The sequence below is a fragment of the Cardiocondyla obscurior genome, linkage group LG28, assembly GCF_019399895.1.
Source record: "Cardiocondyla obscurior isolate alpha-2009 linkage group LG28, Cobs3.1, whole genome shotgun sequence".
In the NCBI taxonomy this organism is placed as follows: Eukaryota; Metazoa; Arthropoda; class Insecta; order Hymenoptera; family Formicidae; genus Cardiocondyla; species Cardiocondyla obscurior.
In genome coordinates this window covers 1,475,721-1,501,793 of record NC_091891.1, presented here as the reverse complement: position 1 = coordinate 1,501,793, position 26,073 = coordinate 1,475,721, and the positions used below count along the sequence as shown (strand labels likewise).

The following is a 26,073-nucleotide window of genomic DNA, read 5'->3' as shown; positions in this document are numbered from 1 at the left end:
ATAACTATTACATCTGATTTCTGCTCGTTCCAGTTTGGAATTTTGTGATTCGTAACTCACAAAAAATAAAATTCTATTTTGTTATTAATATATTTAAAAACAGAAATAACACCAATGATTTAAATCATTTTTATTAGTAAGTGATTTAAAAATAAATTAAATCTGCTTAAAGTGTTTGACGTGCATTTTTCAAAAGTGTGGCAAAATCTTCGTTCGGTTCCAATTGTAAAAGAGAACAAGACATATCCCACAATCTTTTGGCATATTCACGATCGTTTGCCTTCCTATATGTAGTGGAAACGCTGCAGTTGCTACATAAAAAAAGAAAGAAATTAAAAAAGAAATTAAAAGAACTAAAATTCTATTGTAATACTTTACATAAAAGTACTTTTATACAAAATATTTGCAATGCGTTCTCTTACGAATAATAAAGCCCAGTTTCATTAATTGTCCGTTCATCCACAGAACAATATATCGTAGTTTGTGCTCCTTGTTCAACATTTTTAAACAACCATGGCGACAAATAATAAAGTATAGAATCAACACGCGATAATACTTCAGTCGGTATTAAACCAGGATGAACAGCATATACATTTATGCCTTGAATATTTGCTTCTGAAAATCGATACTAGCTTAATTTTTTATATAATTATTTTGTATAGTTATTTATTTATAACTACACTTCATACAGCATATATGTGCATTTTTCATTAATGCATAAGGACTGATTAGCATATATTTAATATTAATAAGCAGCTAAAGGAAAGAAAATAATTTATTTAAATTAATGACGTTTTTTTCAGTATACTTTTCAATCGATTAGCCAGTTCTTTAGTAAATAATATATTTCCCAGTTTGGTTCTCGCATAACTTTTAAATAGCGTATAAGAGTTCTGCAGATTAATGTCATCAAAATTCATGTCAGCAACTATAATAAACAGTTTCTGTTATAATTGTATTAAAAAATATATATACATAAGAAAAAATAAAAATACATAACTACAAATCACTTACGAATATGTGCGACAGATGAGATGTTGATTATTTTGCAGACGGAAGAAGACGACTGCATTTTTGGCAGTAATAAAAGTGTCAAAAGAAAATGACTAAGATAATTAACTTGTAATGTCATTTCATATCCGTCTTCCGTCTTCTCGTACGTATCCGTAGCCATACCGGCATTATTTATGAGTATATGAATAGCTGCTTCGTTTTCTAATAATTTTTTAGCACAATTTTTAACGCTTTTCAAACTACAAAGATCCAAAGAATAAAATACAAGTTCACCGACATAATTTGTATATTCTTTATCCTGTTTTACCCTAAAATCAATCAACAATTTATTGGCCTAATTAGCATCTTTTGAAGAATTATCATTCTTCAGCGTGAAACAATTTAATATTAATTTTATAAAAGCAGAAAAAGAAATTAATTAAAATATATAATAATTAATTTAATTGCTTCTTACGGTGCAAGTTTATACATATTTACCATGAAGGTGAATTATTCTTTATGTCTTCAATTGCCTGAATTGTCTTTTCCATATTTCTACAAGCTAAAATCACTCTAGCGCCTAAAACATATATTTTATATAAAAATATGTATATTTAAAATCCGTTATATATCTATTTTTTATTTATTTATAAAAAGGAAATTTTGTGAAATGTGAAATAAAGTAAAAATAATAAAAAGAATCTATCATTTTAATATAAAAATGCTTTTCTCAAAAGATAATGTTATAAGGATATGTAATGACAATACTTGGCATTTCGTCTTTTGACAAATAATAAATTTGTATTTATGAAAATCTTCTAGAATATCTGCTTAAATTTTGAAGAGTTTACGATTATTTAAATTATAATTTTAATAAAATTACCTCTCGCGTATAAATCTCTGGCGGTCTCTTTACCAATGCCACTACTAGCTCCTGTTATCACAACAGTTTTACCGTCAAGACGCGTCTTGCTCGTACACATTCGATTGAAAATTCCCATTTTAAGATGTTAATTTATCATTAACATGCAAACTTTCTGCCAATTCACTTATTATCAATTGCTTTCGTTAAAATTTACTTATCACTATCGAATGTTATTTTCGATTTTACATCAAAATAATGATATAACGTGCAAGCGCATATGTGTGCCGACCTCGAAGAATATTTTCTATTTCCGTATAAAAAAATAACGACTCAAAATCAAGTTCAATCGTTATATAGAACGTAATGACACCTTGAGTGACAATAGCACAATGACTAATGCGGTGAATCTTCTTCTGAATTTTATACAGAAGTAGCCCCGGTTCCTTTCACCATGTAGAGGTGCAGACTTACCTCATCTAAATTTCGAAAAGGAGGAAGTGTATTGCGTAAAGGTTGTTTTTGTCGACGCGTGATCAGCGCGCGTCTATGAAATATGATCCTCGTTAAAAGATGAATGCGCCGGAATTATCTCGAATTGCGCTTTATAAATGCGCGATCTCGACACAGTTCCGTCGCAGGTTGATGTTGCTTAAAATATGGGAAATTCTTAATTTATAACAATTTGTATGAAAAGGACCAATATCGAATTCAAATTTTCTTTTCACACGGCTATTTTTTTTTCTACATCCACGATTTCACGTTGCACGTAATTGATTACTTTTATCGGAATTTATTCACTATTGATTTCACTAAATATTTTATACTCGGTTTAGTCTAAGTTTGATCGAACAGCCACAAGTGTTTACTTTCGTGCTCTTATACAGACTGAACGAGTTTAAGGTAGCATGAAAAAGATACAATTTTAGAAAGTAAAAGTCCGGTTAGCCTTGAATAACCTGTTAAACCTCGAACTACCTGGTTAAATTTAAATTGTACAACAGATACTTTTTCGTTGGAGATACATAAATTAGGAGATACATAACGTTAGAGATACATAAAATACAATAATCGAATATAGTATACTAATATTTATAAAACTTATATTAAAGTTTAATAAGTTTATTAAGTATTAAGTTTAATTAAGTTTTGTTAATTTAATTAAAAATAATATACAAATAAAATGTAATATGCAGAAATTATTTAATACTACGTTTTAAATACTAAAAAAAATTGTTTTCTCTCGATAAATTGGTTACAAATAGAAAGATTTTTTTTTTTTTAAAGTATTTGATGTGAAACTGTTTTCAAAAACGCGGTAATATTTTCATCTGGTTCCAATTGCAAAAGACGACAAGACATATTCCACAATCTTTTAGCATATTCACGATTGTTTGCCTTCCTATATGTATTGGAAATGTTGCAGTTACTGTGCATAAAAAAAATTATAAAAAAAAAAAATTAAATTGTATTGTAATATTTTAAATAAAAGTATTTTTGTACGAAATATATGCAAATATATGCAAAGTGTCCTCTTACGAATAATAAAGTCCAGTCTCATTGGATATTCCTTCATCAATTGCACAATAAATTATTGTTTGTGCACCTTGAACTAAATTTTTACCACAAAGCTGCGATAAAATTGCATAAGAAGTATGCACAAACGAATTACCATGCCGTGTTATTTCGGTATTAATAACACCGGGGTGTACAGCATATACGTTTATTCCGTGGATATTTGCTTCTAAAAATCGAAATTTGTGTAAGATTTTCGTGTGCTATTTTATCTTAGATTTTTTATTATATACCTTTTAACCGGGAAGCGAGTTCTTTAGTGAACAGAATGTTTGCCAATTTACTTTGTACGTAACTTTTCCATGATGCATAATATTTATAAGATTGATAAGATCTTTCTAGATGAATATCATCGAAATCTATGTCACCAACTGTATCAAAATTTTATTTTAATTATACTTTAAAAGTTCAAACGAATAAATTTAAATAATATTTTATTTTATCTCTAAAACTACTATAATATCAGTTACGTACCAACATATGTAAAAGATGAGACATTGATTATTCTGCAATTGATAGAAGATGCCTGCATTTTTGGTAATAACAGAATTGTTAAAAGATAATGGCCCAGATAATTGACCTGAAATGTCGTTTCAATTCCGTCCTCTGTCTTCTCGTAAGGATGCAAAGCCACACCGGCATTATTTATAAGTATGTGAATAGCTGCTTCGTTAGTCAATAAATTTTTAGCACAATCTCTCACGCTCTTTAAACTACATAGATTCAGAAAATAAATCGCAAGCTCGCCTACGTTATTTGCATTGCCATTCTTTTCCACCCTAAAAGTATTCGTTGATTCAGTAAAATATTTCAAAAGTTTATTACGATTGTATTGATTGAAAAAGAATGAACTAAGAGAATATTGCTTTCTGTGATAAAAATTTATAAATTTACCACGAAGGTGGATTATTTTTTATATCTTTAACTGCTTCATTTGTCTTTTCCATATTTCTACAGGCCAGAATCACTCTAGCACCTAAACATACATGTCACGCATGTTAATACACCTCGTTAAAATTGTATAATATTTTAATATTAATTCAAAATATATTAAATCCATTGTTCTATAAAATTACCTCTCGCGTATAAATCTCTAGCAGTTTCTTTGCCGAGTCCATCACTTGCTCCAGTTATTATAACAGTTTTGCCGTCAAGACGTGCTTTGCTTGTACACATTCGATTGTAAAACCAGGTTTTGCCAAAAAACCACATTTTATGTTTCTTTATTACGCAACTGATTATTTATATGTATATATTTATAATATTAAAATTTATCACTTAGTAAGTAATAACACTGAATGCTCTATGAACTTTAGACAATGACTGTTCAGCGACTGCTAAGTTATCTTGTAAGTGCCATATACTTATATGTATATAGAAAGTTTTTACGACATAAATGATGTTGCAACGCGCATCCGATAATGATGTGCGCAGATACATCTGCGCACGACTCTTCTTGCTTCAGTTTCAACATTCTACTTTCTACAAAGAGCAGGCTCTTTAAATAAATTATATTTTTTAATCTTGTGGACCTATTTGTAGTACGTCATTTATTTTACGAATATAATTTTATTTACATGCAAATACATTTGTTATATGTTCTTTTCTCATTTCTTTCATCGCGGCTTCGCCTACATATACATATTATTAGCTTATATTTGACAATCCTAGTGGCTAAGCAATTAATTTCAAATCAAGGTCGCAATATTTTTGAATGTTAATTTTTGAAAGGCAATAACGACTGGTAAAAGCCTGCACAAGGCATGTGAAGTAAAGATTAAAATAACCAGCACGAACGTGTCCGGATACCAGAACCCGTACGTACCATGATGAGAACAGGCTCGGACATTGGTGCACTTGAAGGTGCACGAAGATCTCCTGTCTCGTCGCGTAAGAAATAAGGGTGACCGTGGTAGAGGACGAGGATAAGAGGACGAAAGTCCGAGAGAGGAAATGAGAGACCCGTACGATTTATGATTCGACCCGGCTGAGAACCGAGCATAAGGTATGCGGTTCATAGTACGCTTTAACGCGCAAGAAAGGCGCAATAAATTGTTCAACGCGTGCAAGTACGTCTCAGGGAGACGGGGGTAAATGTGGGACTCGCCCTTAACAAGATTCGGTCGTGCGGTGCTGCTCGTTTTTTTTCAGATTGTCGACTTTCAAGGACGTAACAAATTCATTTTCCTTTTATCTGCTGTTATAGTACCAGCATGTAAATTGTCGTCTAACGCGCTTTAAAATATTAGATTAAAAAGAAAAAATATTAATTTTTTACTACTATAACGCGAGTAAATTATAAATTTCTTTATAGTTATTTGTATTTTAATTTTAAACATTTTTTATGGTTATAAGAGGAAGTAGGCGTATGTTTGAAATAAGAAAATTAATTGATATGTGGTCAGCGTTTATAACCTGTATAAATTCTTTTAATCTGAGTTATTTGAATATAATATGTAAATTAAATGACGCACTACAGTCGCAGGTCTGATATAACATCATTATGACACATATACAACGATTATGATCCGTGTAAAATAACTCATGAAAATTTATTCATGTCTACAAAAGAGACGTTTTAGCGAATACCAAATGAGACTGAATCGCTTATGAAAAAATATTCATTGGAAATATTAACAAGGACACATTAATCACAATAATTTAACTTTCAAATTAAATATTCGTGAACTTTGCCTGGAATTATAATTAACAATAAATCATGTTCAAGTGTATTATTGTTTAAACTGACAACGAGTTTTCCCAACGGACTAAAAATATATTCGTTATACCAGCTAAAATCGAAGTGTCAATTGTCACTCAATTCTACAAGTAAAGTTTTTATTCATTGACGCATAATTTGATAAAAAAATCCTTTTAATTCCGATTTTTTGCGAAGAATACGCTGCATTTAGCAGTGGCTTGTTTAGCGTGCGATGTTTCACGTAAATACAAAGAAATATAATAGCGTAGGCTAGCGCCGAACGCAATCGAGGATACTGGAACGCGAATGCGTGTGCACGCGTGCTGAATACTAACGCATGTGCGTGCGCGAATGACTATTGTGCAAATACGCACGAATTGGGTATGTCGTTCGCGCGACACATGTGCTAACCAGATGATGCGCTGCGGGATATCAGATAATTGTTATACGAGTCTCTGGTATATTATTCTCTAATTATATGAGCACATCAGTATCGTTGAGATACCATAATCATTTAATTGATAACCTTAGCCGGAAGTTTTGCCACAGTTGCGTTACGAAAAATACAGTTAATTTTAAGTTGAATTAATTTTATATCCGCGCTTTATATCCGATAATTCTCTCAGGTCGTACAACCAGCGACTGAGGTTGAATGACATTACAGCAAACGCTGCTCGCGATAGCGTGGATATAAACGCCACGGCTCATTAGTATTCTAAGATCTTGATCAAGCGTGAAAGAATTCTGTCTGTATGGAAATATTGTCAGAGTCTAGTGAACAGGCGTGTAAATTTGACGAGATATCATGCATTTACGTAATATTCCCCACCCGAATATTTTTCTTTAGGTGATCTCGTTTTCTTCGCTCAAATTCAGTTTCTTTGAGACAAAGAAACTATCTCTTTCTGTGATTGTGATCGTTATCTGTTTAATTGCAGATAATAAGTTGTGTTAAATTATAAAAGAAAGTAGTCATATTACTTGGGTTAATTTTTAAGTAGGTATAAAACTTTCCTATTTAACCTATTTCTTTTTTTAATTAAAATTGTTATTAAAAATTATACGATACGTGGATGGGTCAACGAGTACTTCTCTAAATCAAATCAAAATTAAATTCTAATCGTTTCGATCGAATTCCAGACGAATAGAAATTCGAAATCCCGTACGCGCTTTTAATTGTCGATAATGCGACGAAGATGTCTCTTTCCCTATATGGCGAAGAAGAACGGGGCTCGTCTCGAGCGAATGAGAGTCCTTCAGGCGACAAGCGCTATGCTATTTAGAAATCTACTCGAACATACAAAGGGATGTCATCCCTCTCAGTGGAGGTGGCGATGCCATGCCCGAGTGCTCTCTCGTGCCACGTACAGCACGCGCGTCGCGACGCACACGCACACGATGGCTCGTCCCGTTGCTTGTCAACTTTCAATAGCTAGGGTCGAATAACACCGACGAACTTTGCAACACGCGATACGGGACGGTGCGGAAAAAAGGGAGCGCTGAAGGCGCGGGAGCGGAAAGCGAGAGACCACCCGCGTATTGTTCGAAAATGTGTCGACTCGCAACTTGTTAGCCTCGTTTTGCATTAATGCCAAAGAAACTCTTCTTCGACCGCGAGCTCTATACTTTTGTTAATTCGCTCATCTACCTTTTTTTTTTTCAGGGATTTATTTGATATTTTTCCACCGCTTGGTTTTGAAAAACCGTTTCATCGCGTTTCCCTGTTTCATTGCTTAATTAATTTCCACCTTACATTTTTAAACCGTTTTTGACTCGCTGTCGATCCGAGTTAAGGGCCCAGCTTTGTTATCCTTTCAACGTATCCTTTCGTACAATGCATAATGCATTACAAAAATGTTTTTACTGAAATATGCATACGAGATGCAAAGATAAAACTTTGAATTTCAAGTTTAGAATAATTAAGCGAAAGCTTTCTGCGGAGAAAATTAAAAAAATACATTTGCAAATACTATTCACGATCAGATATCACAAAAAAAGGCTAGCATCAAGAAACGAGCCTACATTATTATGAATAATTTTTAATAAAAGAATTTAAAGGTTTCCTACTTTATTATAACTTGATAAAGTTAAAAAAAGAATGTTTATTCTATCTTATTGAGATGTAATCTCAATAAAAAAAAAAAAAAAATTGTGTGCTAAAAAAAAGTGCTACAATGTAACGCCGTCTACTCAGCGCACTTGCTCGGTTTCTTTATCCGATGGTTGATTTACGTTAGATCCCGGGTCAAAGAGCGGTCGAGTACTTTAGCATTAGACCAAGGATGCTGCGAACGCCGTAACCATCCTTGTGCATCACGCTGTTGTAACCGCGTGCAACCGCCGGAAACGCAAACGTCTTGGCATCGCGTTATTACTTCAAAAGACGCGCAACGGCCGCGTTTGTAGTATCGTTCCTTTCGCGAAAGAAGAAAACGAACAAGTCTATTTTACGGGATAACAAGCTCATTGATGAGACAAGTCTCTTTAAGATAATTTCGCAGAAGAAATTAGATACGTCGAAGGTATCGACGCACAACTGTAATTTCATTTCGTATCGTCTTCACTCCGGCGAGAGTGCTAACGTTAGATCTTTTCTGAATTCTACTCAAAATCATTTTTTATTCCGAACAAATGTATATAATGAAAAATATGTTGTTGCGAAAACGCCCAAGAGTGTTAAGTAAACGCTGTACGCCCCGTGTATTTCCGTAAAGTACTTTTACGCGCTGGGAAGTTAATAATTTCTACTTGCATCTAATTAGGCGCGACGTCGGCAGGTTTCCGATGCACGGCGCATTGTGCGCATCGATGCGTAATTATTAAGACCTCGCTCGATCCTTGAAGCTCCCGCTCGTTACGCAAGCTTCTCGCGTTTTCCCGGCGACGTATCGATTTCTGTCGGACGTGGAGAACCTGACCTACGAGTTTACGCGCGTACGAGCCGCTCGCAACGCGAAATATCTCGCGTATAAATTGCTCGATCACCGATAGAGTCGAGCAGCACGAACATGAAAATACAAACGGCCATCGTCGGCATGTATCAGTTCCGAATAGTTTATTATCGTCATAAACCAAGCTATGCCGACGTTCGCGAACAATTCGAGCGTGTATTTTGCCATGAGCACTGATGCGCCAGTCTATGCGAGTTGCGCCGTGAGCGAAGGAGATAGGGTACAGTTTGTCGTAAAAAAAAAATCATAATTTTCTTCCGTGGCAATACCTGCGTTCACAAAATAAAAGAAGCGCGCCGAGATCGTCGTTATCATTGTGCACGTTTTAACTTTTTTCTAATACTTAAAGAAACCATGCGCACGCTTCGCGTGCGCTATTTTTCGAACGATCCTAATTATAAACTACGAAAAAACAAATGATGCGACTTACCGATCTGCATGAATTCCCGCGAGCGCAACTGTGGAGTTTTGCCGATGACTGTAACATAAAAAGAAAATATTAATATAGACATGCCAGTACATCAGCTGTTAAGATTAATAAAAAAAAAAAGTAAAAGTATTTTTTTTAATTAAGATTTTATTTCAAAAAATTTATGCTTATCTAAAAGTTGCTATTACGTTACTTTCCATATTTTCATATAATTTTAATATCGCAGCTATAATTAAGCGTGAATAAATCAGTCGCTAGAATTTGCTAAGCTAATTTAATTAAAAGTTGGATTTATTTTAACATTCTAAAATGGTTAAAATTGAAACTAACGTTTCAATATACGCAAAAAGTCTTGAAAAAACACCATGTCCAAAACGCTACGTTTGTACCTCTATTGTAACATATTCGATATACGTTCAGGCGCATTTTCGTTCGCGTTACGCACAATGATGCGTCATTATAATTCTATCGCGCCGTCAGTTTTGCCACCAGTTATTCGCGATATCGGCGCCCTGAAAGCTTTAGGTCGGCGTTTTCCGGGTAGCTGGCTCGGTGGTTGAAGGGCCAATTCAAGGGAGGATATTATGTAGCCTTAGGGGGATGCTAGGTGGTGACGTCCCGTTGAAGTTCCCGGAAGCGGAGAGAACACAGGAAGGTGCCTCGTAGTTGGCCGAAGAGCACGAAAGCGAAGAGGTGCGAGGATATTGCATTCTACTTGGTAACTTCTACAGCGTTCTATCTCTGTTTCTCGCTTTCGAACACATTTTTCTCTTTCTCTCCCCCCCATCTATCTCCCTATGCTCCCTGTGATCTTCCGCCAGTGCCTCCTCTATGAGGAACTTAGCAAAGGGTTTAACGGATTTATATGCGCGTGCTTGGATCTGTGTGGCGGGATAGTGTTTACGCTTGAAATAAAGCTAAGTCCCTTTCCCTTCTTGTTTCCGTCGCGCGTTCTCAAGTGCTAATGCAGTCGCCGTGAGATGATTCCTAACGAATGGCGATAATAACGATGGGAATCGCGATTAATGCATCGAGCAAAGGTGATGAGAATGAATTACTAAGCACGATCGTATCTCACGAAGCAAAGCTCAGTAAAGTTATCGCTTTCGAACTTGGGAGTCAGGTATTCCGAGGATTAAAACGTATTCGCGATTTAAATGCAGCTGAGTAAAACGCTTCAGACTGGCTTATAAACAACTCATACATCTATTAGAAATTTGCCACCGTGTGCACGGTAGTACTTGAATAAAGAAAATGCATATAAAATACGGTATTGCATAAATCATAATTCTCTACAGTATTTTACATTTCGATGAAATTGAGAAAAAGATAGTAAAAGAAAAAAAAAAAAAAAAAAAAAAGTGAGTTCCTTTTATCAACTTTTTCAAAGTATTGAAACGAAAAACGTCATACAATTGATTCGCGTGTCGATCGACAGCCTCAGAAGTCATCGTATAGTGGTATTTTCTACCTTGTTCTTTTGGTCCCTTCAAAACTCCCGAGGTCCTAAGTTCCTGAATAAAGTTTCGTATCCCTTTATATCAGTCTTATGTAGTCGCTTCGTAGTCGATACGACGAGATTCCTCGCGAGGCGCGACGCGGAGAAGAGCCGCAGCGGCATGATAAGAAACAGACGGAATAAAGGGGGATAAAAAGTATCGAAAAAAGATAGAGGAGAATCTCGTGGAATGTCGAGCTGAGATGCTCGTCGCTCTACCTTCCACTCGTCTCTTCCTTTCCCTCTACTTCGTTCCTCTTTTCCGTCCCCTATCCTCACATTGATCCTGTGGTTTTCCGGTCTCGCATCCTCCATCTTTTCTGTTTGAACAGAGCGAGGAGAGAGGGAGGGTTGAGAAGAGAAATAGAGAGAAGGGACGACGGATTGAATGACGTGGAAAAGAGCGAGACAGCGGAAGAGAGAATCTCTCGAAACCAGTTCGATCTATAACAGAGCCTTTGCATCGGACGTACGAAAAACGAGAGCGAATGCGTTCCAGCTAGTCTATCGGCCATGAGTTATAGGCGAATTGAGCTGCGAGAATCGAAACAAGCGACCAGCTTTATTGGGGCACGTACTGCATCGACTAACCCACAAAATTGACCAAAATTCGCACAACGGAGTTAACGCGCTGCTAGCTGATTGTCAATGGTGTAATAGAGTCGATTCATTAGCAGATTATTCCCCGCGTGTTGCTTTAACACTGTTCTAATTTGTAGCTCCAGCTATATAAATTAATTACCCGATGTTTAATCTTTCGCAGATAAATGACAATTATTTGGTTACCGAAAAAAAAAAAATTTTTTTCAACGTGCCCACGTGCCGTGTATGACAATTTCTAAACTTTGAAGTTCATGATAAAGCGGTGAACTAAAAAGATGCAAAATTCGCCCACGTCTGAATGCAAAACAGTAAATTTGAATGCAGCTACGCGATCGATTTTCCGTGACGCATATACAAGTTTCTGATGACGGACAGAAATTTCTCGCTGTCAGAGGAACCATCCGGTGGTTAAAGTTGAAAGCGCTCTTTCCGAACTGCCGCGTATCTTTTGCGAAAATTGCTTGCTGTCGTGAACTAAGCTACCATTGTTTGTCTTAAATAAATTTTTAAGAAACTATATTGTTACAGTTATTAATAGAGGATAATTTGGACTTTGAGTGCCTAAAGTAAAAATTTACTATTAATTATTTGCGCTTATATTTAACTGCAATATAAATTCTTGAAAATTCTAAACATAATTCCTTTTACACGCACATACGCAAAGTGTTAATTGTGTACTGCGGCTATTTGACTTTTAAGTCTCTTACAAGCCGACTTGCGAGCATTGGCACCGGCCTAAAGTACCTATAAACGCTTCAGGAATGGATACGACGAGACGACATTCAATTAAAACGTAAGTGCCTATTAAGACACGAACACGGACGAAATAGCAGGATTAGTTTAGAGGTATTTAATTGTAGGCGTTAAAATTTTTTCTCGTATTATATAGTTATCACTTTTTGTCGTTTAAAAAATATATACGTTATCGTTGTAAATTCATATACTTATTCGTATTTGGTAAATTATGTCACCAAAGTGCGATATTTGATAACATAAAAAAAAAAAAATAAAATAAAAAAAACGGAGCTATTTTCTATGAAAAATGTCACAAGCACGGCTTGGCATTAGAAAGATATTTGAGGGAGCAAATTCGCCTTTCTCATTTCGCCCGGGACACACGAAAGCGTACTTACGAGCGAGCGGTAAAAATCTTTTTACACGCGCGACACACCGGCCAATTTGCCCGAAGGAGCTGAGAGCTTGCAGCTCGCAAGTTTCTCTCAGAATCCGTTTCCCGACTTCTCGTATGTAACCCGAAGAAAAGTTTCTTTCTAACGCGAAAGAACGGTGTCCGTTTCAAGTTCGAGATTACGCGCGTGTACACGATCGCCCGGTGGCGGATAGGGTATCGGTTTTCATCTGCGAAAATTTTCCATAATCAGTTTTAAATCGATTCTGTTCCGCGACACTCGTTCACGTTTTCGTTTGCATTCGTTGCGCTTCTAGCGAGGGAGAAAAGTTATTACGAGTTTTTCATCGGTATCGTTTTGCGAGCGATATTTGCACCAACTAACATCGCATATACTCTTTTGACCAGTGACATACGGGCACACACACCGCTTGCTTCTCGTATAAAATGTTAATCCAATCTGCCGAATGTACTTCCGCGCAATTTACCGCCTTCCGTTCCATTTCCCTCGGACGGCAGTGCCTACCATTCGTCCAGATATCTGTCTATTCCTCTCATGAAAAAATTATTACCGTTTTTTAAACTAAGAATGCATTATATCGAAAGTTGTTAATTGGTATAAACACGTTGGTAATAAATTATGCTGTATGTTTAAATCAAAATTTAATAAGACGAAAGTGAAAGACTGCTATGTAAGAATTACGTTTTCTAAAAAAAGACCTAAGAGTAATTGAGAATAAATAGAAATTAAACTTGGACCGATTTTTATCCTTATCAGTACTTGATTAGAAAATTGCTTGGAATGTTAAAAAAAAAATATATATATGTTCAAGTTAAAAATTGTATGTATTTGTCACGCATGCCGCCTACGGCTCTTTAATTCAGTTATAATAAGCGGCTTTTAATTTAATCTGCACTGCGCTTTAAATAACGTGACAAACTTTTCGCGAGACTGATTCCCTTGATCGGCGAATCGGAAAAGAGCCGGTCACCTTAACGGCCGCATTTTCATCTCCGGAAAGGGCGAAGATTCTTTCGGAATCATTTCACGACAAGACGACTCTTCAGAGGAGACCCGGGCGCGTTAATAATCTCGTTAACGCTCTGGCCGACTAACTCGCCGCTTTCGAGAGCCACTTAACGGTCAGACAGTCTCTCTCACGTGCTCGAATGTGCCGAGAGCATGTCGAGATTAACGTGCGATATCAATCGCTTGTTTGCCGACAACGATCGCGATCGGGGATAAACGAGTAAGAACAGGCTAATTGCTTTTAATAATTTGCAAAGGCGAGAATAAACACGGTATTAAAGAACTTAAATATTTCTTGTATTAATAATTAATAGTGTAATAAAAATAATTATACTTATTAAGTCGAACTAAATTTACGAAAAAAAAAATTAATATATTTTCTAAATTCAAGAATAAAAAGATAAGTGCGCATTTAAAAAGAAAATATTTCTCTAGCCAGCATCTTTTTTTTATGCTTTTCATTTCTTTCGTGCAACATCATCGTCTACGTCTACGAAACTTCCGGTCTCGCAACACGCATTTAAATATATACTGAAAGTTTTCAAGACAGTTTGGCGCGTCCGTGAGATGTGGCGTGCATAATCTAGTATATGTCTGCCACGTAACGGAAAATGCGATAAATAACAAATATTTCATGTGAAATCTTGTTGAACGCAAGAGTGCAATTGCTGCACCGTTATCATATAATAAACGCAGGTATCACTTTACCATTTTTATTAAAGAAATATAAATTAAATTAGAAATTAAAAACTCGCGAAGAAATATTATTCTTACCGGAAGAAAATTCAAATAATTCGTAATTAATTAACTTTTATTTATTTATGAATTTTTTAATGCCATCTGCGAAATGTACTGCAATTTATATACGCTTCGTACAAATATTTAAATTATTTTATACCAAGATTGAAACGCTTATAAGTTACACGAAAGATTGAAGTAGTTGCGACAGATACGTTTGTCGTGCCAATTTAGCGAGTCGGTTTCCTCGCCACGGAGCTCAACTACTTGTTGGTGTATTACACGAGCATACAGCTGCGACGAACAGCAAACAAAGTACACGGTGCAGTAGTCCTGACCCATATAGCACTCGAGGCGGCCCTTTAAGGGAAAATGCAAACAACAAGCGCCGGTCTTGGTTTGCTGCTGTGCGAGTCTCGCGGTCTTCAGTGGTCATAAAATCGCGAAAAAAACTACCTCCCGCGGTATCTCAAGTTCTTTTCGATACAATCTGTACAAACTTCTCTGCGAAGAAGTTCCCTTGTAAAAGTTTCGAAAGAATCCTTGCAATTGGACGATATACAAGTGCTTAAAAAAAATATATATATATACCAAAGATTGAATAAAAATTTTCCATATTCTGATTCGCGATTTTACGTCATGTCATGAAAATAAAAAAAAGAATTTAACGTATCGTTATACAAGATGCTTTGTAGAATGTTAGAAATAAAATTTCTATTTTACAGTCGCAAAAGAGTTCTATATTCAAAATGTAACAACGTGAAAGACTGAATTCTTCAAATTCACGCAACAATAAGCGAAACCATTGTCATTCACTTCATACAAAATGATTTTACGACTTCGAATCAATAGCAGTATAGGCAATGCAAGAGAAAATACTGTATTGTCTCGCGTCTTCCGTTCGAGCTTGGTTCGCGCAATATAGGAAGTTCCTTGGTGAAAAATTTCATTTTCTAACATACGGAAACCTTACTCTTTCCAGTCATATCATTCGCGATGTGTAAGAACCAACGCGTAACGTGTCTATTGACGTGAAACCTGAAGAATGACAGATTGAAATTTCCTTTTTTATCTTATTGCACGGCAGAATATTTTCGATTAAGCGAAATACTTAATATGGAAGAGTCAAAAGTTGTATCGGAACGTAATAAAGAATACATTTATTAAATCAGTAAAAATATGTATAATGCGTTGCATCGTACGAGCATTCATTGTGTAGCCTCATGATTAAGTCGTGCGTTTGTTACGAAAAAATCTGTTCAATCAAGATTTCACGAGATAAAAACTCGGTACCTAGGTGATCTCTACCAAAATGAAACTTTCGAACGAAAGTTTAACATAACCAGGAAAGTACAATCGAGAGGGAGATCAACTAAACTAGGCAAAGCTAACACTAACTAATACCTTGTTGACTTTGTTCTTTTTCTTTAGCAAAGTTTGTTAATAATTTCTGGCAAAATCACTGGAAATATTTAATACGGCTTGTAAAAAAAATTTGTGAAACAGAATTTTGTTAAGATACACATGATTAATTAATTCATACAACATTGAACGTTTGGCGAGGATCTCTCAATTTAGTTGGAGAGGAATATAAATGTTGCACGAAAGAGAAAATATTAATTTATAAAATTGGGACATAAAGCTAATTACCGAAATGTATTATACAGATTTTCTTTCTCAGGGACATTATTAAGTCAAACGTAAAACTGTTTAGTAGACTCAGACTGCTCCTACGTAGAAACTTCTCTGACAATGAATTATGTATCGAGTGTAATAGATCTGAGGAAGAAGTGATGACCATGAAAGAGCAGTTTAGGAAGGGCTAGCAATTTTCCAAAGTGGTGTTCGCCTCTCGAGCATTGCACGAGTGTGCAGGTGCACGTCTCGGTGCACACTTGTTTCACGAGGTTTATTAGAAAAACGGATTTTATTTCGGTGGAGTCGTGTGGAACAGTTACACAAATTCGCGATACGCATTTCGTTACCAAAATCGCGGGAGTGAAAACAGTTTCGTTAGTGAAAGTAATTATGCATTTAATTATCAAGCGGAAAATAGTCGCTTGAACTTTGATATTTCACGTTTTCATTAATAGCGGAAAGCGTTTCATGAATAAAAAGAGCGTGGATATTATAACTTCACATTAAAGCACATCATACGTGTCTAAATATATAGTTTCAGTACCATTTCCGTCATATTTTTTGTTCTACAATATTTCTCTCTCGCAGATTGAATCTCATGAATTTTGTTACGGCCTGATTTAAATTCTACATTTTTACGTTATTCCTCGCGAAGCTGCACACGTACAATTCCGTTCCTCAAAATTCTTTCGCGGGATCTTCAATCGTGGTTCCGTAAGGTATAAGAGCAAAGAGCGTCACATCTTATCTCGTAGAAATCACACACAGCAAGTTAATTAATATTTATCGCGAGTACGCTTATGCGAATCCACCATCAGTGGTATAGAGTGCAAAAGAATTTGATATCTCCCTCGAGTAAAATCGGAGGTAAATTTTATCGCTCAAGTTCCTGGTCGCTAAGTTAACTTCCACCTATAACACTCTATCGCGATGTATTTTTTTACGAGACTATCTCGTTCTCGAGCGGAACTCGAACAGAATCAGATGGTGAATCGTGGAAAAAGTTTCGCAATCATTAAAAAAGTAAAGACTTAAAAAGATTTGAAATAGGATTTCCACGCGACATCCCGTGAAGTTTTATTTTTAATAACATGTAATTTTAATTAAGTACGGGGTCTCGTAAATAATTTCGAATCTGTACTTGTATTTGTTAATTACGAGCGTTTTCGGCACGGCAATTGTCTTATTTAATTCGCGCGAGTAGATCATCGAGTTTGGCAGAGTTTTCCATAAAGTATTAAATTTTAATTTAAATTCGCCAAATATTCTATACATTTCATAAATATAAATGAAGTGTCTTGTTTCATAAAACTTGAGAAACTTGAAAACATACAGAAACTAGTGCCGTGCATCTACTGCGGTAATATCCGCACATCTAAACTTCAACTTGACAATTTTGCAGCGTATCGTCTTCTTGTTTCACATTCAACAATTTAATTTCTGTATACCTACGCGATTTCGCGCCGCAAGAAATTGCACGGAACTAAAAGAGAGGACACGACCGCGATTGTTCATCGCAGAGGCCAGACGCGTCGCTTTCCTGATGAAGCTAAAGTGATTCCCGGGAACAAATGTACGCTACTCGAGGACCCCCTTGGAAGAATCAGTAGCGTAATTTACGACTCGCAAAGCTTTCTCCCCGGAGATACTCAACAAATTTTGTAGATTAATTTAAATAAATTAAAATAAATTTTTCTTGGACTCGCTAAAATTATTTTCACGACATTTAAGTATGACCAAAAAGTGATTTAAAAAAAAATTAGATTTCTCTAAAATTTTCTCTTCACATTCGCTGCATTGTTCATACGCATCTTCAAAACTTTATCTTCAAAATGATCATATTCCATAAATATTATCTGTGTCGTAGAGCTTTGTCACTTTTTGTCAAATATAAATTACGTTCTTCCCACAACGTCAGCAAAATCTCCAATGCCCGAAAACTTATTTCCGACTTCCGCTTACTTTCTCTCTAATCTACTTTCTGATTCCGAATGCCTTCTAATATTGAAAGGGAGAGCTCTCTGCAACGCGAAATCCGCGGTGGCTTTAGTTACATCACTGGCCGGGAATATTTTGCCAAGAAAATAAAGGTCGGCCGAGAAAGGTTAACGCCTCGAGAGTGGTTTTCTTCGCGACGCGAATTCATCAACGCCGTTTTCCCCGTCGCGCCTTGGCGAACAGACTGTCCATTCCGGGTGGCAGCCCTCCCGCCTCTCGCCCCCCCTCGCCCGTCTCACCCTCGTCCGGAGCTTCAAGAGTCCTTTAATCTTCGAGCCCAGTGAAATATCCGCGACGGTGCTGTGAAGGTCGTTCGGTGTATCCTTCACGCCGCCAAGACAAGTGAGTTAGCTTAAGCTTAACAGTCCACGACCTTTTTCTTCCCTCCCTCCCCCCCCATCGGCTCTCGTAACACCACGCCGCGAAAGCGCGAGGGATGCGACCACCGCAAACAATGGGCCGGCTATTAATCTTCATATTGCGTCATAAAGTACGAAATAAAAGCAACGAGCGGGAGCGACAAACGCGAGCGACAAACGCGAGCGATTAGCGAGTGCTTCTTTTCTATTTTTTTCCCCCCCGAGCCATTGAATCATGAGTTTGCATTTCTATAAGGCGTTTAACGTGAATATGATTATTTGATAAGAATCAAGGAAACGATACTTCATAATTAATTTAAAATATTTGTCACAGATTTATTTTTGTATTTGTCAGAGATTTTATTACGGAGGATTGAAAGAAACGAGACTACTCCGTGACACCCTGCTTTTCCAATATTTTAATCGGAAAAGTATGTCTTTTTGTCTTTCCATCGTTGCAGTTTCATATTATCGATTATATTACGAATCCAATAAAATAGAAATTGATGTGACTTACCAAATCGAAGTACGATGGAGCCGCGTTACCGTGAATGGTCCAACTGCAACGTAAAATTAAATTTATAAAATCGTGTAACTGCGAGCATTGCGTTATGGAATCTACTTTACGAATATTCAAAGAAAGAAATCAATATGTATACATTATCGTTTTAAAGCGAGATAAACGTAATACAACTACTACAAAAATATGTAATAACAAAAATACAACTGTTGCAATATCCAATTTCCATTCTCGTTTAATTATTACCATTTATTGTTGCATTTTGCGTTTATTCGGTCGTAAAAAAAAAAATAAAAAACTTAACATAACCATAAGCTGAAACTAATCTATTTTTGCTTTGTTCCCTTTTTTTTATTCGCTAACGATCGCATTGAAAAAGATTAGAGAACGTTTATCGAGCAAATCATTATCAATTCTGTTTACGATTTCTTTTGTGACCATCTAAATTGCTTTCACGTTGAGACAAATAGAATTCTTCTCACAGGTTATTCAATTTATCTTTGATGATCTTTACAGAGACCCGGCAAAAGCCGAACTGATTATTTTTATTTTACGTAAGCTTATTCATTTAAATGTGAAATTGCAAGTGTGATAAAGTCATTTCTTAAATACATGGTCATTTCATTTTACTCTACATGAGTTACTCAATTTAGTTTTCAAAAGGGTCACGTATAAAATGTGCCGGAAATTTGAACCAACGTTACTTCATGTACAAATGCAGATTTTATTTCCGGAACTATTATCGTTTATAATAGTGTTCAATCTCCAGCTTACTCACCAGCATCAACGAATAGTCGCAAATCTTAACCTTGCCCGTGAGCGGGAAATCTTAACCTTGCCCGTGGTTGCAAATCCTAACCTCGCTGAAGATCGCCAATCTCAATCTCGCCTGTGGTCGTCGTTTCCAGCATTCGTGAAATACACACACTCGCGCGCAACGAAACTAATATAAAAACCGTCCGGTACTTTGGTCGACGATGTCGGTGCATCCCGTCGAGAAACGAACGCTTGAGAACGCGAGACGAATATAACTAATGTCTGTATCGCGAAACTTTGCATCTTCGTGCCACTCTGTCTCTTTCTCCTATCATTCGCGATCGTCGTTAGTTACATTTCCCCTTTTCTCTCTCCCACCGGAGGCCCCAAAAAACAGACGGCGATCGAGCCCGGTTCCGCAACTCTAAGGTGGACGAGGGGAAAAGAGTGCGAGGGGTACGCATCATCTGTTACGATATATGTGTGTGTGTGTGTGTGATTTTCGAGCTCGGTAGCCCAACTACTTGCGTCTATTGTTTTACGAGTCGTCTTTCGTATCGGTCAATTCGGGAATAGTTTACAGAGTTCGTTGCGAGTGAGCATCGAGAGTTCGTTTCTGTCGAAGCAGGGAACGGCGACGGCCGTGATGAGCGGTACGCGTCCACAGTTAGGTATGCGTGTGTGTGTGTGTAACTTTCTAGCTTGATAGCTGGACTGTTTGCGTCGTTTTTCGTATCGTCCGGTTCGGGAATAGTTTACCGAGTGCATCGCGAATGAGTATCGAACATTCGTTTCTGTCGAAATAAAGAACGCGACGCCCGTGGTCAGTGGTACGCGTCTAGTTACGTATGTGTGTATGTGTGAGTGACTTTTTCGGCTTAGCTAGACTGCTCGCGTAATCTATCCGTTCTACGTATTGTTTCGTATCGTCCGGTTCGTGAAACAGCTTACCGAGTGCGTCGTGAGTGAGGATGGAACGTTCGTTTCTCTCGAAACGGAGAACGTGATACCCGTGGTCGACCGTACGCGAATTATCGAAAGACAATACCAATCAAAATGGTAACGGTGTCCGCGTCCCGCGATCTTAAGCGACTGCCGTGCCATCTTACGTAGCGTCGCATTATACGTTCACTCTTAATTAGTGCAGTCCGTGGCCATTTGTTCTTCACAGTCGTCTCCGCGTTCCCGGACATTCGGAGTGCCGAATTCTCTTCGAGTCGACTACGAGTCGTACGCGTGCGAGTGGACTGACTAGAAGAGGCGACCGGGATGTCGGACCCGATAACGAACACGTCGTGACTGTCTTCGCGATCGGGCGAGGTAAGCCCTCTGATATTCGTCGACTGACGCGATTCGCTTCGTGACACGACAAGTGCATCGCGGCCCGCGATTCGCGGGTGAATATTGAGGCCCGTATTCATAAACGGGTTTGCAATTTAAGGTAACTTCCGCGCCATCTCGCAGTGTCGCGTCGCATTATATTTTCTCTCTTGATTAGCGCAGTCCGCGGCCATTTTGTCTTCACAGTCGTCTCCGCGTTCCCGGACATTCGGAGTGCCGAATTTTCTTCGAGTCGACTACGAGTCGTACGCGTGCGAGTGGACTGACTAGAAACGGCGACCTGGATACCGGATCCGATAACGAACACGTCGTGGCTGCCTTCGCGACCGGGCGAGGCAAACCCTCTGATATTCGTTCACCGACGCGATTCGCTTCGCGACACGACGAGTGAGTCGCTTTTTGCTCGATGTATTAACCTGTCTATCACCGTGCTCCGCTCGGTTTTTTTTTGTACCGTTTTCCGATCGCATTGTAATCTTCACAGTCGTCTCCGCGTTCCCGGACATTCGGAGTGCCGAATTCTCTTCGAGTCGATTACGAGTCGTACGCGTGCGAGTGGACTGACTAGAAGCGGCGACCGGGATGTCAGACCCGATAACGAACACGTCGTGACTGTCTTCGCGATCGGGCGAGGTAAGCCCTCTGATATTCGTCGACTAACGCGATTCGCTTCGTGACACGACAAGTGCATCGCGGCCCGCGAATCGCGGGTGAATATTGAGGCCCGTACTCATAAACGGATTTGCAATTTAAGGCCACTTCCGCGCCATCTCGCAGTGTCGCGTCGCATTATGTTTTCTCTCTTGATTAGCGCAGTCCGCGGCCATTTTGTCTTCACAGTCGTCTCCGCGTTCCCGGACATTCGGAGTGCCGAATTCTCTCCGAGTCGACTACGAGTTTTACGCGTGCGAGTGGACTGACTAGAAACGGCGACCTGGATACCGGATCCGATAACGAACACGTCGTGGCTTCCTTCGCGACCGGGCGAGGCAAACCCTCTGATATTCGTTCACCGACGCGATTCGTTTCGCGACACGACGAGTGAGTCGCTTTTTGCTCGATGTATTAACCTGTCTATCACCGTGCTCCGCTCGGTTTTTTTTGTACCGTTTTCCGATCGCATTGTAAAATCGCGTGTGAGCGACATTGAACGAATTAACTTTTAGAACAATCGAGACAGTATAGGGTGATTATTCGTCGCGATATACGACGCCGAGCGAATATTCACGATATCGAGGATCGCGTAGCGGCGTGAAGTTGTTAATACATAGACTTGTCGTCTTCGTTGAAATGGCGCAACGGAAACTAAGCGCTGTATGCACCAGATATTGGTGTTAACCGCAGCGACGGTGGCTGCGGGAGGGGATGAAGACGGAGAAAATCACGTACGCTAGCCGCAGTCGTCGTAGCGAACGTTATATCTACTTTTTAATGTACAATGCGCGTTGCTTTCGTGTTCGAGACGTGCGAAATAAAAATCGGGAGTGTTATGGATAGTGCCAAAGAAGTGCTGGGCGACCACACCGAAAAGGCCTCTCTGTGAAACTTTCCTCCGCTGATAGAACGCTTGGGATTTTGGAGCAGTGACGAGCGAGAACAAATAGCAATGAACGAAAGCAACAATGACGAAACGGATGCGATGAAACGGCAGTGGTAAAACGGTGACGACGAAACGGCGACGCACCGGCCGGTGAGTTCGTTGTAAATTCATTTAATCGATCTATTTGTCTATTTCCACTTGATTTGATATTGTGCCATTATGATTGACAACGCGATATTATTTTTATCCCCGCGAACTATTGCTAATTGCTGCTTTTATAAGCGCAAACTATTTTTTTTTCTTTTAATTTGTTATTTAATTGAAATTATAAATATGCACTTTTTTAGAAAGATGAAAAATATTTCATATTATTTTATAGTGAAAGAATATATTACTTTACCTAAAATTGATAGCAAAAACTTCCTCAGATATAAAAATTTTTTTTTATTAAAAAGGGAAATAAAAATTCAATACTGTTGGTAAAACCGCAAAAAAAAATTCTCACTTGTGCGATATATTTGTTTAATTTATTTTGAGAAGAAATATTATTTTGTGAGATGCGAAGTATATTTTTTACTCGGATATTTCGTACTACGAACTTTCCGCTTTGTGCATTTGTAGGCTAAATAATTATTTTTGGCCGCGAATCCAAAGATCTATCGCAAGAATTCAAGGAAAGGTAATTGGCCCTTGTCACGTTTTCACATAACGACGCCGTTATTTCCGCGATAAGAGAACGGAGCACAAAACAAGGTCCTCGCACTAGTTGCATTTCCTGCTCATCGCCGTTGTCCTCTGCGCTCGGCAGGTCAATTCGGAAATTGGAACGTGACCGCGCGGTGAATTTATGGCCAAACATCTGGCGTCAGTTTAATAAAGCATCCGCGACGTTGGTTTCAAGATAATTTAATTAGCTCGTATGCGTGGCATATCGCTTTCATTTCGAATTCCTTTACTACGGGGAAACAAGAGGAATCTTATAATAACTATTGACACTAGAAACATCCTTTTCTTTTTTTAATTTTCATGAGTAATTCTCTTCTGAAATTTTCGAAAACTCTTAATCGGCAGTGCTTAAATTTGTCTGATATCCGTAATTCTCGCGAGCTTGTACGCGACGGCAAATATAGGCGTAATTCCGACGCAGTCTAACAATTATTATAATACAATAGCGGTGTTTGTTGCACGCACGCATCGCGTCGAGTTCACCTACCGTTACTCATCTGTACGTTAAGCTTCTCGTCGCATCGCAAGCACGTGCCCGCGGAAATTTGTCGAAGCTTCTCTACGTAACGTGAGCTTCCGCATCGTAACGAGCTTACGGGCTGAGCCGCGGCATTTCGCTGACACGTTCCGTAACAACGATAAATAAAAATGTGATTTCCGGTGCGGTATGAACGGTTCGTAATCTGATTATTGCGCCGAACGTATCGGCGGATTTGATATCGGCACGAAAAGCGGAAAGAAAATTAATATTTGAAGCGAGATGGTCGAAATTTATATATGAAAGTGCAACACGTTAGTTACACTCTTCTTTAAATCTCATGCAGGATATTATTTCGGTTTGATGCTGGCGAGAAATATTTTGCATAACAATTTACATAAAAATTTTATATGAAATTAAAAAAAAAAATATGTTGATGTTATATAGTTGCAATATGTTTGCTATCAGATGGCAGTAACATTGACAAAATTTAACAATATTATCCGTTATTGCATTAGAATACTATACTTTGGATACATTAATAATAAAACCAATCTATACAATTTTTAATATTAATTTAATTTACATGTATAAACTTTCTGTTATACCAACAAATTAATTTTGATTCATCAGTTAAATAAATTTATTTAATATTAAATATTAACTCATTAAATAAATTATTAAATTTTATTATTATAACATATACATTATGACATTTACAATTAATACCGGGCACGTAAATTCGCGTACGAGATAAATTTTATTTCCAAAGCTGCAAATAACTGCAATAAGCGATTTAAGTTTGAAATTTACGAACAGATTAGTTTCATTCCTATGTACGCATGATGTAGTTCAAGTGATCGTCGATATCCATAAGCATATTACTGTCGTTCTCGTGAACATAGTATCAGTTATGAGCAGTCGTGCGTCCGCCGTTTATGCAAGAACCATGTGCTACGCGCGCTCTATTTTTTAAAAGACCCTAACTACACACTACGAAAAAAAAAAAAAATCATGTGACTTCTTACCAGTCTGCAGCGTCAGCGGAGTTATAGAGTTCTGCTGGTGACTGTAACATAAAATGAAACATATTATTGTAGACACGTATTTAAATTAACGTAAAAGTAAAATTTTATTTTTATAAAGATTAAAAAAAAAAAAAATTAATATTTACCTAAAAGTTGCTCCGCCGATGCACGATGCCCATCCTGAGCCTGCTCCTCCTCTCAGATGAGACGTCGTGTCGAGTCATCCTTCCGCGCACAAGTCACTCGCGAACGCGACCGTGATTTTATTATCGCGAAATTTACTGAACACTATCGCGCGTTATATTTCGGCACTCCTGAAAAAGAAAATCCTGAAAAAAAAAAACAAGTTACTGACTTACCAATCTGCATACAGCGGAGTTGTAAAATTCTGCCGGTGACTGTAACATAAAAAGAAATATATTAATGTAGACACATATATTAGTTTAAAAAATTAATTTAAAAAAAAAGTAAAGGTTTTTCTTTCAATAAAGATTTTATTAGAGAAATTAATGCTTACTTAAAAGTTGCTCCGCCGATGCAGGATGCCTCCTGGTGGGCCTGCTCATCCTCTCAGATGGGACGTGTCGAGCCATCCTTCCGCGCACTAGATACCCGCGAACGCACTCCCGTAAAAAGATAATCGTGATAAAGACGCCCGATAATTAACGGAACTCCCGAAACGACCCGACGAACCGGCTGCGACACGTGCTCTCCTCGCACGGAGAATCGCACGTGCTCTCCTCGCACAGAGTATCGCGCGTACTCTCCTCACACGGAAAATAGAGAAGAGAAGATTGTTCTCATGCCGGGCGGTATTCGTTAAACAGAAGTACGTATTAATTTCGGCACGAGCACGCGGTTGCTGTGAGTGCGTACGTACGAGTGTTCCGCGCGACCGCTAGTAAAGGACAAAGCGAGAGTGGAAGTGGTGGGGGAATATACCTAGCGCGCGGCACGTAGGCTCACACTCGCTCTCACTCCGTAGCCCCCCCCCCCCCGCGACTATCTATTCGTTACTCTCGTTCGATTTAATTGTAACATTTAATTAGTATGTCCAGACAAAAACGGTACTTTCACCAGGTCGTCCTCGATCTCGAAAATCGCGAAGACCGTCTTTGCCTGGACGTATTAATTAAATATTAAAATTAAATTGAATCTCAAAATCGCCGATAGGATATC

At 37.9% G+C, this 26,073-nt stretch overlaps 2 protein-coding genes across 2 annotated transcripts; both read right to left on the bottom strand.

Annotated features, from left to right (window-relative positions):
* Positions 1-115: 115 nt before the first annotated feature.
* Positions 116-2,018, bottom strand: LOC139112370 (retinol dehydrogenase 12-like). The gene is made up of 6 exons (XM_070673351.1): positions 1,877-2,018; positions 1,492-1,573; positions 1,015-1,322; positions 809-928; positions 423-615; positions 116-311 (listed from the first exon to the last, which is right to left on the bottom strand). The coding sequence occupies exons 1-6, from the start codon at positions 1,992-1,994 to the stop codon at positions 167-169; spliced, it is 966 nt and encodes a 321-aa protein (XP_070529452.1). The 5' UTR covers positions 1,995-2,018; the 3' UTR covers positions 116-166.
* Positions 2,019-3,124: 1,106 nt separating this feature from the next.
* On the bottom strand, positions 3,125-8,184 carry LOC139112367 (retinol dehydrogenase 12-like). Its single transcript, XM_070673348.1, has 6 exons — positions 4,507-8,184; positions 4,325-4,406; positions 3,905-4,209; positions 3,664-3,801; positions 3,395-3,599; positions 3,125-3,284 (listed from the first exon to the last, which is right to left on the bottom strand). Exons 1-6 carry the CDS (start codon positions 4,640-4,642, stop codon positions 3,137-3,139), a joined length of 1,014 nt encoding a protein of 337 aa, XP_070529449.1. The 5' UTR covers positions 4,643-8,184; the 3' UTR covers positions 3,125-3,136.
* Positions 8,185-26,073: the final 17,889 nt, after the last annotated feature.

Bases quoted from the DNA above. Each gene is read 5' to 3' on its own strand.
- LOC139112370 (XM_070673351.1), bottom strand. From the start codon at position 1,994: ATGGGAATTTTCAATCGAATGTGTACGAGCAAGACGCGTCTTGACGGT. The intron at 1,323-1,491 runs GTAAATATGTAT...GATTGATTTTAG, and splicing joins AAGAATAATTCACCTTCATG to GGTAAAACAGGATAAAGAAT. The intron at 929-1,014 runs GTAAGTGATTTG...TGTTTATTATAG, and splicing joins CTCATCTGTCGCACATATTC to TTGCTGACATGAATTTTGAT.
- LOC139112367 (XM_070673348.1), bottom strand. From the start codon at position 4,642: ATGTGGTTTTTTGGCAAAACCTGGTTTTACAATCGAATGTGTACAAGC. The intron at 4,210-4,324 runs GTAAATTTATAA...GAATACTTTTAG, and splicing joins AAAAATAATCCACCTTCGTG to GGTGGAAAAGAATGGCAATG. The intron at 3,600-3,663 runs GTATATAATAAA...TTCGATTTTTAG, and splicing joins ACTCGCTTCCCGGTTAAAAG to AAGCAAATATCCACGGAATA.